General features: G+C 33.7%; 1 protein-coding gene across 1 annotated transcript in view; it reads right to left on the bottom strand.

Annotated features, from left to right (window-relative positions):
* Positions 1 to 20,605, bottom strand: part of CWC27 (CWC27 spliceosome associated cyclophilin) — a 253,087-nt gene that overhangs the window by 44,815 nt on the left and 187,667 nt on the right. Inside the window, 2 exon segments of the mRNA XM_049769065.1 lie at positions 9,010 to 9,113; positions 14,624 to 14,733. Coding sequence (XP_049625022.1) covers positions 9,010 to 9,113; positions 14,624 to 14,733 — 214 coding nt within the window.

Genomic DNA, 20,605 nt, shown 5'->3' with positions numbered 1-20,605 from the left:
CTCATCAAAGAATTAAAAAAAAAATGGTAGTGGTAAATCCTTCTGAGAGAAGGAAGGGTTCTTCATTGATCAGAGGAACTGGGGTTCAAAGATGGTAAGAAAAAAATTCTTTCTGTCTATCACTTAGACCAAATATCAGAGAGGGACAGAAAAAAATGTATTAGAGTAGAAGTGTTCCCAAAGCTCTAGCTGTCTGGCTAGAAAATAGGAAAGCAGGAAGCTCAAAGAATTAAATGCATCAAAGAGATTATGATGATAAAGAGTTGCCATAAAGTGAGTTAGCAAGTGAATTTGATCCTAACCTACTAGTCTATGAAAGACTTTTGAGAACTTGACTATAAAATAATCCAATAGCCAACATTCCAAGCTGACCACAGGGTGGTACACATATGGGACAGATTCAAATAAAGGCTAAGGATATGGCTCAAAGGCTCTCTGTTCTAATCCTGGTACTGTTCTAACCCAAAATATTGTTGAGGGAATGATCCCTAAGCATTAGGATGTGACTCTCCAACCAACCAACCAACCAAAATAAAACATTACAAAGGTATGAATATCAGACTCCAAAGTAGTATGATTGGCTGGCATCTGGAATTATAGTACAGTGGGTAGGGTGTTTGCTTTGCATACAACTGACTTGGGTTTGAGTCTTGGCATCCCATATGGTCCTCTGAGCCCACCAGGAATGATTGCTGAGTGCAGAGCCAGGAGTAATCCCCTGAGCACTGCCAGGTATAGCTCAAAAAACAAAAAAGAAAAAGTCTGTCTGAAATCTAGTTAGAACAGATTTGGGAACTAATTTTTATAGCAAAATATCAATATTTTTCTTAGTATCTAAAAAGATTTAAAAATAAATAATACTTAAGAAGTTTTGGAATATGATTAAATTTTAGTGTATAGGAATAAGGTAAAAAATCAACTGCATGGGAAAAGACAATCAATAGAAACATGCTGAGATAACACAGCATCTGATTAAGTTTTCTGATAAAGGATTTAAAACTATAATTTTAGGAGCTGGAGCAATGACACAGTGAGATAGTGGTGTTTGCCTGCACATGGACAACCTAGGTTCAATCTCTGGTATCTCCTAAGGTGCTTGAGCCTGTCAAGAATAATTTATGAGTGTAGAGCAAGGAGTAACCCTGTGCACTGCTGGGTGTGGTCAGAAAACCAAACAACAACAACAAAAATAAATTGTAACTTTAAAAATGCTATGTGAAATGTTAATACCATGGAAATAAAAGAAAAGATGATTATGTATAAAAATGAATACAAACGTAAGATTTAGAAATAAAAAATATAATCAACATTAAAATTCACTGATGGAGATGACAGAGGAAAAAAGTAGAACTAAGCAAGGGGTGCCTTTCATCCTGGATATTTGTCTTGGGAACTTGACTTAGGCCTCAGTTGAGCGGATATTGACTGTCCAACACAGAAACTTGGGACCCATCCTTAGAACTGGCACAGATTGTTGCACCAGCACCAGGAATCATTGAGAAAATTAGAAAGGAAATACTCTTGGCCTAAAAAAAACCCAAACAAACCAGGGTGCCTCTATGAAGCATACTGTCATAAGACCAACTACAGGCTCCAGGCATGCTAATTGTTCAACTCCAAGGTCTTCATGTTTCCAGGAAAAGTTCTATTTAATCACAATTGTCACAGTCAGGCTTCTATAGTTGGAGTTCTTGGGTTTTGCACAGATCATATGTTGAAGCCTGGGTGTCACAGAGCATCTTCTGATTTCATCTCACCATTAGGTGATAAGGCAGGGAAACCTGCCTTTGGAGCAAGTTGTTGCTATTTCCTCATTGTCAGGCTGTCATATGAACCTACCCTGAAGCAAGTCAGTGTCAAGACAACATGAGGACTAGAACTGTAGCATTTTCCTTGCATGTGGCCAACCTGGGTTCAATTCCTGGCACTACATATGATCCTCTGATGACTGTCAGGAGTGAATGAGTGTAGAACCTGAGCATAAATGGTTGTGGCCCCCCAAACAAGACAACATATATATTAATTTATATAAAATTTCTATTTACTTTAGTAAAAAGTTATAATTCAATGTGAATAGAGAAAAGATGGAAAAATTAACAAAGCCTTAGTACTTACAGTATATAAAAAGGTCTAAAATTCATGTCATTAGATATTTATACTTGTATTAAAATGCAAACCTTTATATTCAAGAAGTTCAGTCATTCTAAACAAACCATATTAACCCCAAAGTTCTCCACAGTCATATAGCAATATCATACTTGCAAAAATGGAATGGTTAAGACTAAGGGTCAGAGAGATAGTACAATGGTAGGGAGTTTGCATTGCATTCAGCTGACCCTGGTTTGATCCTTGACATCCTGTATAGTCTCTAACTCTGCCAATTATGTGTGATCCCTGAGTAGAGTGCCAGGTTTAAGACCTGAATACAGCTAGGGTTGGCCCTAAAACAAAACAACAAAATAATGACATTCCCAGATAAAGATAAACTGTTGCTAGTAGATCTGCTTTAAAAGAACTGCAGAAAAAAATTTCTTAGAAATGGTAACAGGAGAATGGAAAGACTATAAACAAAGAAAGTGTACCCAAAATGGCAATATTTTCTTAAACAAACTATTTTCCTGTCGAGGTGTTTCAAATAGGCCTGACATTTCAGAACAAAATTATAATGTTATCTGATAGGGTTTTCATGTATGCACAGAAAGAACACAAGACATCTAAAACTGAAAAAAAATAAAGTAAAATAACACACCTCAATGGTAGAACAGTTCTATATTCCACTTAAACTGATAGAATATTAGCTCTATTCAAAAAAAACAAAAAAAAACAAAAAAAAAAAAACAAACCTCTAAAAAAGGGATTGTCACAGGAGGGTAAGAATTACATTATAGAAATCCTAGGCTAATCATGGGTAGGCATATTTAATTCTGACACTACTTTGGCCCCCTTTGAGATGTGGATACCCAGAATATAGTTTCCTAGGACTAGCTCATAATGTTTTATAGATAATAACCATAAAGACCATATAGTGATGTTGTAGCCTAGCAATTCTTATTGTGTGGCATGTAAATCTATTCATCTGCCATGTCAAAAATATTTTTGTATGATTACTTAGACATCATTTTCATTTTTCATTCTTATCTCCTTGTGTTTACACAATGAAGTTTTCAGAGACTGCCTCTTTTTGGGATCAAAACACATAGAATGCAGAAGCAGCTATGAGTTCTATTTTATTTATTATTCTAGATATCAAAGAAATGTACAAGGTTAATTGCTACTCTACTCACTATATATTCTGCTTTGAAAATATGATTGATCTTCATAAAATGTTATTTATGTTAACACATTGGGTTAACACTGTGAAACTTGTTACTGTTATTTAAAAGTAAGTAATTTAAATTTTCTAATTTTATTTTCTTGTAAGGTAAAAGTATTGATAGATATACATTACATAGACAAAAGTTTCTGGGGATTTTTAATGTTTAAGAGTATAAAGGTGTATAAAGACAAGATATTTCAGACCAGCGAAAAGATTTTTCAGTTGGCTAAGTAGGCCTTTTAATTCTTCCAGTCTCTGCTCTTATGTGGTACCTTTTGAAAGCAATTGTCACCCATGCCTGGCAGTGAGCTGCATGAATAAAGTGGTAATTATAATGAAAATACTCATTTATGACTGTTTCAACTTTCATTCAAATTATAATTGAACAAATGAATCAAAACAATATTTTATATATAAGTATATTGGAAATTTTGTCATTGTAAGTAGTTAGAAAAATAATAGTATCTTATAATGAATGAAGTTTGAATGGCTATAGCAGTTATTAACATCTTGTTATCTGCATTATTATATTTTTATCATTATGGACACTAAAGTCAATGGTACTTATTATTTTTATGCAATGCAAACTCCAGAGGAATATGTATAAGCACTTCATGTTAAGTCCTGTTTTTCATTATTTTGGTTAATAGAAGAAAGTGTCTGATAGGCAAGACTGATTCTTAATGTAAGTCAATGTGTAATAATAAAACTAAAAACAGAACCATTTTAGAAGAAGTTTCAGAAGCAAGAACAAGATATTTAGAACTTAGGATCTTCAGGAGTTATTCTGAAATTTGTACTAAAACTAGAAGCAAATGGACTATACATTAATTTAGGGATAAATATTTACTTTTTGTGGGTGGCATATTTGGCTGAGCTCAGGGCTCATTCCTAGCTCTACTCTCAGATATTATTCTTTGTGGGCTTGAGGGACTATATGGGATACCAGGGATTGAAAACAGGTGGGCTATATGCAAGGTAAGCACCTTATCCACTGTACTATCTTTCTGGCCTCAGAAGTAAAACATTTCTTAGAAAATATTATATGATACTGTATCTTAATTCATTCTTGATATTCTACTATTAAAATTATTTTTTAAAAAATCTTAAAATGACACTTTTCTTGGACGTACCTCATAAATGAAAATACCATTTTGGAAAGACCATTTAAAAATGGATGGTGGCAATGTCTAAAAAATATACCCACTAGGAAATTCTATTTTTAGAATTTATTATAAATAGCAATGACATAGATATGAGGATGCTCATTATAGTGTGGTGTTTACTAATAAAACTGGGAAGAACCTAAATATCCAACAACATAACATGGGCTAATCATGTAAACAGAAGTTCACCACATAATTGAATGTTACATGGAACTGTTAAAAATATAAAATTACATCATAAAAATATATAAGGAAAAAGCATTGATTACATTTTGCTGAGGAAAAACAAATTATAAAATTGTAGTATGATATGATCTTAGAATTATTAAAATATATTCACTCAATGAAAATTTGGGAGTGTATATACATATAGAAATATTGTTTACTGTTGATTTTGGGGTTAACAACTTTTATCTAGCTCTGTGAGGAGTCTATTTTCTTTATTTCTTCAATGAACATCTTTATAATAAAATTATTATCATATTTAATTGATGTAGCCATGCTATTATTGCTTTGTAATTCTAATAATAATAATGATAATAATAATAATAATAATAATAATAATAATAATAATAATAATAATACACATAGCCGGAGAGATAGCACAGCGGCGTTTGCCTTGCAAGCAGCCGACGCAGGACCTAAGGTGGTTGGTTCGAATCCCGGCATCCCATATGGTTCCCCGTGCCTGCCTGGAGCTATTTCTGAGCAGAGAGCCAGGAGTAATCCCTGAGCACCGCAGGGTGTGGTCCAAAAACCAAAAAAAAAAAAAAAAATGTTGGGGCCGGCAGGTGGCACTAGAGGTAAGGTGTCTGCCTTGCAAGCGCTAGCCCAAGGAAGGATTGAGGATCGATCCCCGGGCGTCCCATATGGTGTCCCCCCCCCCAAGCCACGGGCAATTTCTGAGCACTTAGCCAGAAGTAACCCCTGAGCATCAAATGGGTGTGGCCCGAAAAATCAAAAAAAAAAAAAAATAATAATACACATAATATGATAAAGTAGGGAGGAGGGAGATGGAAAGAGAGGATGAATAAACTCTCTCTGGTTTAAATTAATCTTAGATTTTATAACTTGGCAAGAATTTTCAAAGGAACATATTAGTAAGTAGCTACTGCTCACAAAGTCACCGTCTACTCTCTTAGACTTAATTTTTCTCTGTCCTTGGAATGCTGATTGTGTTGTATAAGCAACAGGTGGCTTACTTTCTTATAAGTCTTTCCACTGTTGTCAGACTCAGCTTAAAAGTTTTATGGGAGTTAACAAGATTTATCTAACCAAACTCAAAATGGCATATGGACTTCATCTATATGGTCATATGAATTGTCTAGTTTTTGACTCCTGTCTGCCATGTATTTAACTGACTTTATAAAATCCATGCTTGGAAGTATTTTATATTTTTAAGAGTGTGATGTTGTAAGACCATGTGTCACCATGTGGTGACAAAGAGACTACTTTAACTGCTGCACTGTAATATGGTGCCCATCACTGACACCAAACATTGGCAGTATACATCTCAACAAAAGAAGAATCTTAATAATTTTGGGGGAACGTTTTTTTTAATCATACACTTCAGCTTAGATCCACTAGTGACACTTCTTTAAATACCACATTAAGCAGTGAAATCTGGGAATAATTATCAAACACCATATACAGTGTTTACAATAGAATCATATTTCTTTTCTTTTCTGCCCCTACCACTTCTTTTTTTTTTTTTTGCATAAAAAAGGAGAATACTGCTGAATGGTACCCAAATGTCTGTTGTATACCATGCCAATACAGCAGCTCAGCCAAAAATGCGAATGGAACAGTTTGCCAAGTAAAAGAAAACATAACAAATTGGTAATGGTTTCTATCTTGACAGAAAATGAAAATGATCCCTCAATGTGTGGTCACTCATGCGGACACATAAAAATGTCTTAGACGCAATCATTTTACCTCAGATAACAGACCCTGACAGTGCAGTACAACGCTGGCTGACTTTCATTTCTTAGAAAAGTGGCAACCATGACCTACAAAATAGTCTGGGAACCATGTAATTTATGCATAACACACATGCACGTGCCATGCATTCAGAATATTTGTTATAAGTAATTTTGAATACAAGAGTTCTTTTCTGGATGGACTAAATTTTATGAGAAGGGTTCTCAATCACCACTGATTTGATAAAACTAGACTCGTTAATTTATGAACAGAAATTATGTTGTTGTCACGTAACAAAATTTTAATAGTTATATTGCCAAAAAAAGAGCATTATGTAAGAAATCCCTTATATTCTACATGATTCTGTTGCTTAGTTATTAGTTGATAGTTTATTAGGTACCAGGTAAAACAAATATAAAAAAAATGCGCACAGTTCTGCAACTGAAAGTAGATATCAACCACCTGAGACCTGGAAATGATTCTTTTACTTCCCCTTCCTCTATTAGCTATTTTTGCTCCCCAGATGGAGAACTGGTCAACATCCCTGATCAGTGACTGCCCCCATGCTCACCCCCTTCATCAACATTCTGGCAAAGTTTTCTCATTTGATATTTGTTTCTAGGCCAAACCCAGCAGTCTCAGGGCTTACTCCTGGCTCTGTAAGCAGAAACCAGTCCTGGTGGGGCTCAGGATCATATGTCATGCTAGGGATTGAACCTGGGTTTGCTGTGTGCAAGGCAAGCATCCTACTCACAGGACTATGTTTATAGCCCCATAATTTAAAAATATTTAAAAATTTTAAATTTTAAAAATAAATTTTAATTCATATTTTAATTTAAAATAGAACACTGCAGTGTGAAATAACATCAAAAGCATTAACAACTCATTTAAAAACTTAAAATTGGTATCTAAAGCTAACAAGGAAGTCAAAATGAGAATAAACTAGTGAACCAAGGTGCTAGGAAAAACCTTGAAAAGTTAAAAGGTCTTGCCAAGTTGAAAGTAAATTTGAATCCTGTGGGTTATGAATTTCAAATGAAACTTTTGGGTTTACATTTGTTGGTGACTTTCCTGCTCAATAAAAAAGGAATTAAATGGCTTATAAAAAGGTTAAAAAAAACCCTATTGGGCATCAAACTGCTCTTAGAAAACACCATCTTGATGAGTTAAGTGTAAATGAATAGAAACACATGGATCATGTTTCCTTAAAAAATGCATATGGATTCAAAAATAAGGGGAAGAGGATTTGGCAAAACATTTTTTTTTTGTGGTGGCTGAACCCCAAACATTTGAAAGATATTTTGAGATATTTAAGGAATCCAAAATAAAACGAAACCTGTCTGGTCATATAAAAACAGAAAGTTCTTCAATGCAGTGTGCATGTATCTCTCTGAGCCAATCAACACTCACTGAGCTTCTCACCTTTGGCATGCACCATGGAAGAAGAAGCTTTCGCCTTCAAGAAACTTTGGATTTAAGTCTCAAAAATATACCAAAGTCACAAATACCTATGAAGAGATTGAGGGTTTAATACATGGTAGGCTTATCATATAGAAACTACACTGTAAGAAATATTTATATGTTCTTACAGGGTATTAGGGTAGGTAAGGCTCTTTCAAACAACTCCTTAGCCAATTGATTAAATATATATATTCTTACTGAGTGTCACTTGCTTAACTAGTTGCCTAATAAGAGTTTTTTTTTTAATGTCTTTAAAATTGTGCTCCAGCTCTCTAAATTTCTGAGGCTCAACAAATCTTGCTGACTGGTTTTCTGGAGGATAAGAACATTGAACATTTTTGAAATAGGGAGAGAGGTTGTTTGGCAGAAAAGGGTAATGTATGATTCTAGACTGGGGTAATAGCACATGTGAGAATTTAGAGGCTCCAGGGGATGAGTCATGTGGGGGGGGGTCATTTGTTTGCAGATATGTGTCTGAGCCAGAATACGGTAGGGTGGGAGGTGAGGGTAATTAGGTCTAAGGAGGCCTAATATACCACATATGATATCAACATGAGGACAGAGTGTGATAAGGAAAAACACTCTTCTTAATCTTTTTTTGCTTTTGCCATCATAGGATAAAATACTAAGCACCAGGCATGTACAAGTTATTAATTCCTTTGTTATCAGTATATTCAAAATTTGAAAATATACAAAGATGAAAAGAGGCTGCTATGAATATATTAAAAAGAACCCAAGTCATAAATTTGAAGAGGTACTCAGTAGGAATATGAAATAAATGACTCAATTCTAAAATGTTTGCAGGAAAGTGTTGAAAATTAATGATCTAGAATATTTTTATGACAGTTTAGTGCGAATCTTATCTTTCTCATAATATTATAAAGTTACTTACAAAAGAGACAGTGCCATTTATTTCTTTTATGCTTTCCACTGGCTAGTACAATACTGGGAACACATCATACACTGGACAAATGCTTACTGAAGTGAAATGAGTAAAGGTTGCTGATGTAATGAATGAAAGGCAAGTCTGAAAAAATATAGGATAAAGTTTAGAAACAGAATGATGTTTGCATGATGTCATGGAAGTGTCATGTTTCTATGTTATAAGCCTATTTGATGATGATAAAATAAGGAAATCAAACTTACCATCCTTCATCATCTTCTACTTCTGTTTCAGAAATGTCATTTTCAGGAGTTTCAGCAATTGCTTGAGTGAGTTTAGATTTAAATTGGTTCAGCAGTGCAAGGGTCTGAAATAATAATTAGATGATGAGTTTCCTGATAAAAAGAACTTTATAAGAGCTTCATACAGTTGGTAAAAGAAAAGATATCCTCTGAGTATCTACAAAACTTAGGTGAAATATAATTTTGAAGGAGAAAAACAAAACAATTTTTAGTTGCAAGAGATGTTCACAAACCTTAACATTGCCCTGTTTCCACTTTCATCTTTTCCCCTAGAAATACAGAATTGTTTTCTAATTTAAGGAACATAAATTATAGAAGATAAAGTTTAAAGTGAATGGTTATATGCATGATTAAGTTTGTAATGTCTATAAACAAGTAAGCATCTTACTACGAGGTATGAAAATAAAGGGGGCAGAGTAATAGTACAGAGAGGCCAGAGTAATAGCAATAGTGTCTTATATGCCTTATATGGGGTCCAGCCCCTAGCACTACACAGGGTCCCCTGAGTCCACTAGCAGTGATTCCCTAGGAACTGAGCTAGGAGTAATCCCTGAGCACTGCCAGTGGTGGTCCCAAACAAAACAAACAGAATGTCTGAAGGCTCTTCTTGCCTCTTATACTGTCAACCCAGGTTCAATCCCAGGTGCCCCATATGGTTCACTGAGAACCTCCAGGAGTGATCCTTGGGCACAGAAAAAAATTCATAATTTTATAAATTATGAAATAAAAAACAGAAAAGTAGTATTTATTAAACAGATTACCATAAATGAAAAAAGGAAAAATGAATAAACACTAGCTATTGCAATATGGGTATAGTCTAGCGATATTTTAAAATTCTGTCTTTATATATCAGAAGCTTAAGATAATTACTCTTTTTAGTCAATAATTTGAATATTGAAATACATGCAGAAAACTAAAAGTGAAACAAACACAGAATATGACTTAACCAAAGATGTTCAACAATATTCATAGAAGTGGAAAAAAAGGAAATGTTCAATACTTATCAATAAGAAACAGTAAGAATTTTATTTAAAAAATAATAATTATGGGGCCAGAGCAGTGGCACAAGCGGTAAGGTGTCTGCCTTGCGCTAGCCTAGAATGCCATGTGGGATGTCAGGGATAGAACCCAGGTCAGCTACTTACAAGCAACACCCTATCCACTTGCTATCATTTGGGCCTTCAAAAACAATGCTTTTAACATTGCGTGGATAACTTAATCTTATAATTGCTGTTCTAGAAACAGATAACATGCCTTAATCCTGACACACTAGTAAACAATTGAATATCTCCTGTAGGAATTTATAGGTTTTGTTTTTCAAAAGTCATTTGATAGATGTTTTTTTCCTTGTGGGCATTAAATTTTGCAGAGACATAGATCACTTCTCATTATCTTTATTTTTAAACAGTAACTTGCAGTTGTTTTGGTACTACTTGTCTAAGTTTAGGTTCTAAACTACCAAATCCTAAATATTTTCTTCATAAATCATAGTCTGAATAATTTCTTAGTTAAGTTCTGAAATCTAGCAATATATTGTTGTTATTTAGTACGCCTATTATTTACATTTGAACTATTATACATTTCTTTGCTTTTGAAATACAAATATTTTAGTGCTGAGATCAATATATTACTGCCTTAAAGAGTTGATATTTTTAGACAGGTGGTGCTTTATTACACTTCACAATTATGCATTTATCTAACTGTAAAAATAAATCTTTTTTTAACCTTCTAGTTTCTGCTCAAATTCCAGACATAATGTTAAAATATAGCTAAGGGTTAATAAGATTATAAAATTGAAGGTGCCTGTTGCTTTTTTTTTACACACAATGTATGAGCACCAAACAATAATAATAATTAGAGAAATGGTCCTTTTTTAAAAATTATATAGCCAGAGTGAGATTTATATCCTATATCTTTACCTAACAATAGAATGCTTTGTTTTTCTTGTTGTTGTTTTTATTTTGTAACCATTGTGATTTCCAAAGTCCTTCATGGTTGGGTTTCAGACATATAATGAATCAGGGTCAATTTCATCACCAGTGTTGACCTCCTTCCATATGTATTCCTCCAGAGTGTATTCCAATCACCATGCTTTGCCCCACAAGTCCATTTAAAATTTAGATTGTTATATTTTGGGTCTCTTGATTCCATTATTGTAGACTTTGGCTTGGGTATTTAGTTCTGTCCTTTTATTGTTTTCTTTACTAATGCACCTGAGACCACTTTGCCTCTGGTCTCCATCCTTTCATATTTGTGAAATATTTCATATTTGTGACAACTCTCATTTAGACCATTGTGTTTTTTCATTCTAAATACCACATATAAGTGATATCATAGAATGTTATATTTTATACATATAATTTTTTAGTATCAGTAAAATAGTATAATCATTAATTTGTGTGTGTGTGTGTGTGTGTGTGTGTGTGTGTGTGTGTGTGTGTGTTTTGGGCCACACCTGGTGAAGCTGAGGGGTTACTTCTGGCTATGCAGAAATCTCTCCTGGCTTGGGGGACCATATGGGATGCCGGGGGATCGAACCTATGTTGTCCATATTCAAGACAATAATACCCACTGGACTATCGCACCAGTCCCCCCCAAAGCAATATTTTTAGTCTTATTTATAACCTTGATTTTTTGCTTAATATCCAATTATCAATTAATCTAATTAAGTTGAAAAGAAAACACCATTAATTTTTAATTGTGGACTTTTGTACACTTGGAAGTGGTTTTATGAGGTTATAAAGAAGGCTGAAAACAAAGGCATTAATTCTTAATTGACCAACATTTAAAAATGTTTAAAAGATAAAAAAATAGAATGCCTCTCGAATACAGGCAGGGTGTGAGGGAAGAGGGAGATGGGGGGCATTGGTGGTGGGAATGTTGCACAGGTGAAGGGAGTGTTCTATTTTGTTTTGTTTTTTGTTTTTTGGTTTTTCTGGCCCACACCCAGTGATACTCAAGAGGTCACTCCTGGCTATGCTCTGGCCTGGCCTCTGAAAAAACACTCCACGAAAGTCAGTAGTATCAATAATAGTGCTTTAAATTCCTGAACCACAAGACAACTCCATTTTTGTTTAATACTGTCATCCCCATAAAAACTCATCAACTTAGATGTCAATGTGTAGCTGAAGTTACTTAATGTTCAGAAACAAAAGAATAATAAAATGGTCAGTTAGCTAAATATTCTGTTAAAATTATCCCATTTGAAATATAATACGTTTCACAAATTTGCTTGTCATTGTATTTCTTTTCTTCTCTTCCCTTCCTTCCTTTTTCTCTTTTTATTCTTTTTTTTAAATATTTTTGGTCTCACTTTTCTGAAAATAAATGTATTATGATTGGCTATGTTCACTATGTGATACATGATATTTAAATAAGTACATTTTAAAAAATCCTAAAAAGTTATACGAGATTTAGGTTTTTTTTCAGGAGCTGAAAGTGACAAGAGAAGTCATTTGGAGCCAATTGATGTGCTACTGGCATTTGCTCAAAGGAGAACTGTAACAAAAATAAATAAATAAATGAATAAATAAATAATAAAAAATATTTTTTTGTAAACAAAAATATCATATTGGCCCTTTTTAGCTTCTTTATTCAAGATTGAACTTTCTCTAGTTGTACTCTTCTATGTAGGACAGGCAAAATAATAGCCAGAATCACAAAAATAATGGAGCAAAACATAGGGTGAAGGAGATAAGATCTGCATAGAGGCATTCTTGTTTGGAACCTACGGGGAAATAAATCTTCCTCACTTTTGCTGAAGAAAAGAATGGCCAAACTCTTACAGTATGATTCTTCAGTATGGCTGAGCGTCTTCCCAGCATGGAGAAACTGTTTTGAAAGAGAGTGTCTTGGAAGACTGTGCATGCATCTACACATAAAAGCCTCTTCATGGTCTCTATTTCTAATCCAGTCCCGAGTTCTCTCTTTTCTCCATGCAGCAGCTGGGTGGGAAGGATCTTCTTCAAGGTGCAAACAAGAACTTATCAGTTGCCTCCTATAATGGCTTTCCTGGCCTTTAAAGTAATCTGAACTTTTGCATAAACTGAATCCTGCCTACCTTTTCAGCTTTATCTCTCCCTTTCTTAGTTTATGTTCAAGCCTAATTAATATCTTTCAGTTCTTTACAAAGAGATCAAAAACCTCTCTTCTCTCTCTCTTCTCTCTCTCTTCTCTCTCTCTCTCTCTCTCTCTCTCTCTCTCTCTCTCTCTCTCTCTCTCTCTCTCTCTCTCTCTCTCTCTCCCCCCCCCTCCCCTTATAGCTTTTATTTAACTTACAAAGCCTAGCTGACAAATCATTTTCACAGGAAAGTCTTCTCAGAATTTTACCCCTTGTTAGATATTTACATAGTTCCCTATAATCAACCTGTCCTTTCAATGGCATAACAGTTTAAAATGGGCCCTTTCCTCTGGGAAGTCAGTGAGGGCTGTGATGTGTTTCAACTTGTTTACTATCAAATACATGTGTTGATTTACAGGACAATTCTTAATAATTATTTGCTACTAAAGAAAAATAGGGGTATATGAATAAGAGTGATCCTTAATATCTATACAGTGCTACACATAGGAACTTGTAACTCCATGAAAACAAGTTACTAATATATTTCTTTTAAATTTCATATGCTGCAATTGAAAACTAGACATGATAAAAAAAAACTATCTCTGTAATCAGTTTTCTATATCTGAATTCCTGATGAACTTTCCATTTGATTATTTTTCCCTAAGTTCTGATGAACGAAACTTTTTTTACAATTAATTAGATGCCATTTTATAAATACAATTCTTAATTATATAAAATTAGTCAAATAAGCTCAGGTTATATAGTTTACTTCTACACTATCCATTTTAGGAGTCTAAAAATACTTGTTCTCAAACTTATATGTGAACACCCAAAATAAATGATTTGGACTGCCCCCTAGCTTTTTTACAGGAAGAAATACTGAAGAGATCCAGTTGATTAAATTCCAATTGTTGCGTAGCAGACAGTTGAGTCTCCCAATACCCCCGTCTTTTCTTCCCCATGACTTCTGACAACCTTCTCATTTAACCACTTAAATATTATAATTCACATAACTATTTAAAAATAATCTTCAAAAAAAATCTCTTATAACAACACTATTTACAGAAGTTAACTGGTAGGTAAGTATGTTATGTACAGGCAATGTAAAATTTCAAATGGCTTTGGCTAGTTTGCATAAGAGATATTAGCTGGACAACATCCACTCTAAATTTAAAATCACTACTCCATCTCATAAAATTCATTTACACAAATGTTTTACCTGAGTATTCAATACAATATGCTCTAACAAGGTTCCTGTGTTTAATATGTAAGCACACACACAGTTGAAACCTGAAAATATTAGACTTTTTGCCTAAAATGTCTGCAAAGAGCTCTGTCTACAGAAACTTAGTATTAGTGGTCAAGGTCCTTGTCACCTCATTTTATATAAATGCATAATTTTCCAAATGAAGAGTCCTATTGCCTGTGATAGCAAATTAAATTAGGTTCTACTAGCAACAATAGAGGCAATCAAGAAGCAATAAATTACATATGGATATTGATCTGTGACTTTACCTGGTCTTCCCTGGAAGATCCCTTCTTTGCTTGCTGTTTTCTCAAAGCTTCATACTTCTGCTTTTCTCTTCTGTATTCTGCAACAGCACCATCAGGAGTAGCCTCTTCCTCTGAAGAAGAAAAGAACATTCTCAGAATAAATAGTAAAGAGGCCCTGTGGTGTCTTTTTAAGGTCTCTGCTCACATCATTGAAGAGGAGATCTGAACCTGGAATGGTTATTGTCCTCCATTTGATATTATAACCAACCAATGAACTGTACCAGTTCAATTATTTACCAAATTAGAAAGTGGTTGCTGTGAATTAGTCTATTGATTTCTGTACACATCTTTAATTATAAATCTTCTGCTTTGCTAGCTTACTTATTTGACTAGAAAATTACCAATCTCATTAAAAATAACATCTGAAAATCCATAAATATATAATTATTCATCTATGTTTAATGTCTAATCTTTCAATATTTCTTGATGTTTTTAATGATCTGTTACTTTCTTTTTCCTAGTTAAAAAGAATGATAACAACAAAAAAACTTCAATTTAACTGCAAAATAAACAAAAGAATCAGAAGTTACCAGAAGAAAAAAGATTATTTTTTCTAAACTGGAAATTAAAATGAAAATTTATTAACTTAATCTTGCAATAATTTTATACAAAGATTAGTTAATACCTGGGTGGTATTGTGGTATAGTGCTGGTTGAGGGCAAATATGTTGAGTTGCTATTTATTCACATTTTTATAACTATCCCAGACTAGAATGCTAGGAATAGAAATGCTTTAAAATGGGGGTCTCAAACTCGTGGCCCGCGGGTCATTTGCGGCCCTTCGTACAACATTTTGTGGCCCGCGGCCGGCCTTCAAATATCGCAGTATTCGCGATTATTCACTTACCGAATAATCGCAAAATAAATCGCATTAGTAAGAAAAAATCGCATTAAACATTCGCATACCCCGAGCAGTTCCGTTTGGGGTATGCAAATGTTTAATGCGATTTTTTTCCTTACTAATGCAATTTTTTATTGCGAATATTCGGTAAGCGAAATCCCTTATGCGGCCCTGCCTCACCCCAACTTTGCCTCCTGCGGCCTCCAGGTAAACTGAGTTTGAGACTCCTGCTTTAAAACAAGGAAAGCAAAGTATCAAGTGATTGGCTATTCAGCTACAAGAAATAATGTGAAACATAATAAATGAGCACATTTTATGCACTGCAATGTTAATATGTCATAGGATCTATTCTATCAAAGTCTCATGGGAGGAACTGCTGAGAGTGTTCAAATGGTTATTGTGCATGGCTTGTGTGTGGGAAGCCCAAGTTTGCAGTCAGGTTACCTCAAACACTTCTGAGAGAGATACACAACTAAGATGCTTGGAAGTTTCTAAGTATAATATCAAATAATAATCTCATTGGAATATACACAAGAAGGTACTGATACCTGTTCCTTCATGTTCATTGCAGCATTATTCATAATAGATTAAGATTATATATGCAATCTATGTGTAAATGGATAAATACATAAAGAAAATATGGCTCAAATGTATAAAAAGTACTAATCAGTCTCATAAACAAAAATCCTACAATATAAAATAACATGGATGAACCTAGAGGACAGTGTGTAAAATGAAATAAACTAGATACAAAAAGATAAATATTACAGATCTGTTTGTGAGATAAGATCTAATATATACTGTTGCAGTTAAAATGACTGTATACTTGAAATTTGCTAAGGAAGTTGATCATAAATGTTCTCACCACATACACATCCTGCAAAAACTATAACTAAATTATGGTAATCATTTGATTAAGGTAATCATTTTATAATACTTTCTCAAGAAGTACTTTTTTTTTTTATTTTCCTTTTTGAGCCACATTTGGTGAGTTACTCCTGGGTATGCACTCAGAAATCACTCCTGGCTTGGGGGACCATATGGGACACCGGGATTGTATCTAGATCAGTCCCGGATCAGTCGCGTGCAAGACAAATGCCCTACAGCTGTGTTAACGCTCTGGCCCCCAATAAAAACGATTTCTGAGATTTTTAGTTGTCTGGTTTGGGAATAACTTTGTCTTTCCTGTTTTCATATCTAGCCTAAATGAGCAGGTAAAGAACTTTAACAGTTGTGAGATCTGCTAGCATATATATGGTTTTTAAAATAAGAAATAAATCTACAGAATAAAGAATAAATTTCCATCTGGTGTGCATAAAAAATGTAGCCTAAACATTTTTACATTGTATCCACTGGCCTAAGTAATGACATCTGCTACACAAATTATAAAATATCTAGTCAGCTCTTCCTTACTAATTGACTATATTATATTGATATAAAGTCTTATTTGTAGTATGAACAAAGATGTATGAGTAATGCACTGATTTTTCAAGTTTTTATTTGTCAGTTGTATACTCTAAGTAATTACCTTAGATTTATATTTCAATTCACTAAGTCTCTATATCTAATCACATTTTTAAGGCATAAGTTGAATTACTGATTTTACTTTTTCTTAGATATACATTAGGTTCTTTCTCAAAATGTATCACTTTATTTTGATTATTGATCTTTTATTATTATTTCAGTTCATTGTTTTTTCTTTATTTTAAACACAGTGGTTATATTACATTTTTCAGATTGTTCTAGGGAATCTTTAAAATTTTTTTAAATATAATTACTTTAAGTACCATAGTTACAAAGTTGTCCATGACTGAGTTTCAGTCATACAATGTACCACCTTTCACCAGTGCACTTTTCCTGCTACCAATGTCCCTAGTTTCCCTCCTGTCCTCTCGTAAACTTTCCTCTGAGTGACTATGAAGCAGGTACTTTACTTCTCTCTCTCTCTCTTTCTCTCCCTCTCTCTTCTTTTCTGACACTGTGGTTTGCACTATTGCTACTGAATGGATACCATGCATATCACTTTATCTCCTTTCAGCACCTAATTCTTGTCTGGAGTAATCAGTTCCAACCATCAGTGTCACCATGGACCATTCACTGCCCTCACTTCACTTACCACTTTTTGTAGCAAGTAGGAAGCCCTTTGTAAAATGACTCCTGACATTTTACCTGGAGCGAACATTTTCTTTGTGTTTTAATTTTTGATTATGAGTTTATCGTTAGCTGGAGCTGCATCATGTTATACAGTAAAAGCTTGGCAAGTTTTCTTTATATTTGTTTCTATCAAACAATTAAGGGAGTCCATTAATCCAGTTCTTTTTTTTTTTTTTTTCAACTTAATTTCTTTGTCGAGGATTCTTTTATCATATAAAAAGTATATATTCTGACTTGACTGATAGAGGTCTAAAGTTTTGTGGTTTGGGGATCTTTTTTTTTTTTTTTTTTTTAGATTGTTCCCTTTTACAGACTTCTAAAAACTAACAAGCAGCATTCCTGACTAGATGGACAATGTTTCTAGATCCCTCTTTTCCAGGTCACATTTCTGTCTAAGTGTGAGATTAAAACCTTAGCTTCTAGCTCTTAGAGCCTACATCTGGTTTCAATATTCCCCTGGGTATCTATAGTATCAGCTTTCCCGCTTAATGCTCTGCTTATGCCTTCCCTTTATTTCTGGTACCTAGGAATTTTCATTTCTTTCTTTTTTACCTTCTTTTCTTTCTCTCAAGCTTAGCTAAGTATTTAAATTGGGCTGGATCATATTTTTCCCAACATTTCAATGTACTGATAGGAGAGTGGAACTTTATGTTCGCTTAGACCATTTTGCCAAAATAAGAAGTAGCACATGGATTTCTCATGGGATTGAATCCTTCTGAACAGACAAAACTTGAGTAAATGACTGAATGAATAGTGACAAACTAAATAAAATACACATGACATTTGAGCAATTTAATTTAAGTAGAGGTCATTGTTTTACTTTATTAAATCTCAGTAACTACTAGATAATAATAAGACTAGATACATATAGAACAACAAATTTCCATGAATTAAAATTTTGATAAAATACGTGCTAAATAAATAGGAACATTTAATAAAAAACTACTAAAAGCTAAGGCTTTGATTATCCATGATCTAGGTACCCAGAAATGTATTTTCCAAATAAATGAAAAGAACAGTCTTGACATCATAATGTAATGAAGCTAGTATTTGAATATGGATCTGGGTGATACTAAGGGTCCACACTATGTGTATTATATTCAATTACAACTTCAAGAAAGGTGAAAAATGTAATGTGGGACCATAATAATAATGCATTGCAAATATAAAAGTTACTGAGAAAAATGGTATATAAACTTATGGTGATAATCATTTCACAGTGTTAATGTTGAATCAACAGTTTTTATATTTACAATTAATGTTGCCTGCCAATTATACTTCAATAAAACAGTAACTTTTAATTAAGAAGTTTACTGTTGCTGGAGCAATAATACAGTGAGGAAGGTGTTGGCCTTGCATATAGCTGACCCAGATTTGATCCCCGATATCCCAGATAGTCCCCTGGGCACCTGAGTACAAAATCAGGTGTAACTCTGGAACATTGCCAGGTGCAGCCCCAAACAAACAAAATAAATAAAACAGAACAACACACACACAAACCCCCAAAGAAGTTTACTCATAGCCTTTGTGAGAAATAATAAAAAATAATATAAAACATGACTGAGGGGGTGGGGGAGAAAAAAAAACACACACAAAAAAACCATGATTGAGGCTTTTCACTCTAGAAAATAATCTCAAGTATAACAATTATATATAATTTCAAAATATTCTTATTGATTATAAGTATAAAATTTTTAATTTTAAGAATTAATTCTTAAGAATACTAGCCTCCTAAAAGGTTTAGAGATTATCAATATTATAATAACTTTTTAATAACTTAGTTATACCCAAGGCAAATTCAGCTTAATATATGTGAGAGAGCTAGATGAACAGGAGTTCAATATAATAACATTATAATGGAACCTAAAGCTAGAAGTTACCTCAAGGCTTTTTAGTTTACTTTTTTAAAAAAATGTTGCCTAGATCTAGAATGTTAAGTTATTTAACTTCTGTACCATATAGATCAGCAACAAAGACTATCTATAATTTGCTTTCTGGGAACCAGAGAGATAGTAAAGAGGTTAAGACACATGTCATGCATGTGGCTGAATCTGGTTTGATCCCTAGTACCGTTTTGTCTCCAAACATCACAAGGTACACACAAGCACCACTGGTATGGCCCATGTAACCCCTGAAACTGCATGGCCCAGGTAGTACTGCATCCCTGGGTCCTCCCTCACATTAAACCTCCACTTTTATTGGCTAAGAATTACCAGGAGGGAATCTCAAACCTCTTGAGGACTGCTTGGCAGCATCCTCCCAAATAATTTAGTTTTGGGACTTGAAGGTCTATATTATATAGGTATATAAATTATACAGAAATAAAGATTGAGTATTATTCTTTTGTTGCTGCATACTAAAAATATTCCTTGTAATAGTTTTCCTATGTGCTAGTCAGAAACTTGATCTTTGCTCCATTTAAATATTTTTATTTATTGTGAAAATTTTTCAAAATTTGTCACGAATTAATGAATTTAAAATAATTTAAAAGAGACTTACTAATAACTTTCGGAACATAATAATAACTTCAGAAATTATCAATAAAAATGAATGTAATGACTACACAGGTTAGATAATTCTTAGTTTCATGAGTCTGGTCCTGAACCAGTGAAAAACATAAGGCCCCGTGTATACAAAATGAGATTTGTTGGTATATAATTAGCTAAGTGATGAAGGCTTAAGTAGTAATCAGCATCTTTCTGCTTGAATCAAAAATGGTTTCATAATAAAGAGATTTAGTGAGTGTAGTATAGTAAAGCCATTAATCTACTTCTAAGACACAGAAACATTTAAAGTTTTATAAACCAAAGATACCTTAATACAAAACAACAAAAGAAAACATATCATAGCCTCTAATCACACTATTGGTATCCCTCAATATCAGGAAGAGATATGTTTCACAACACCGAGTAGAACCACAGAGTTCTACACATATTATATTCTCTTATA

Source organism: Suncus etruscus, chromosome 2 (genome assembly GCF_024139225.1).
Source record: "Suncus etruscus isolate mSunEtr1 chromosome 2, mSunEtr1.pri.cur, whole genome shotgun sequence".
NCBI lineage: Eukaryota > Metazoa > Chordata > Mammalia > Eulipotyphla > Soricidae > Suncus > Suncus etruscus.
Note: the sequence above shows the minus strand (reverse complement) of the source record. Positions and strands in the feature narration are given on the sequence as shown.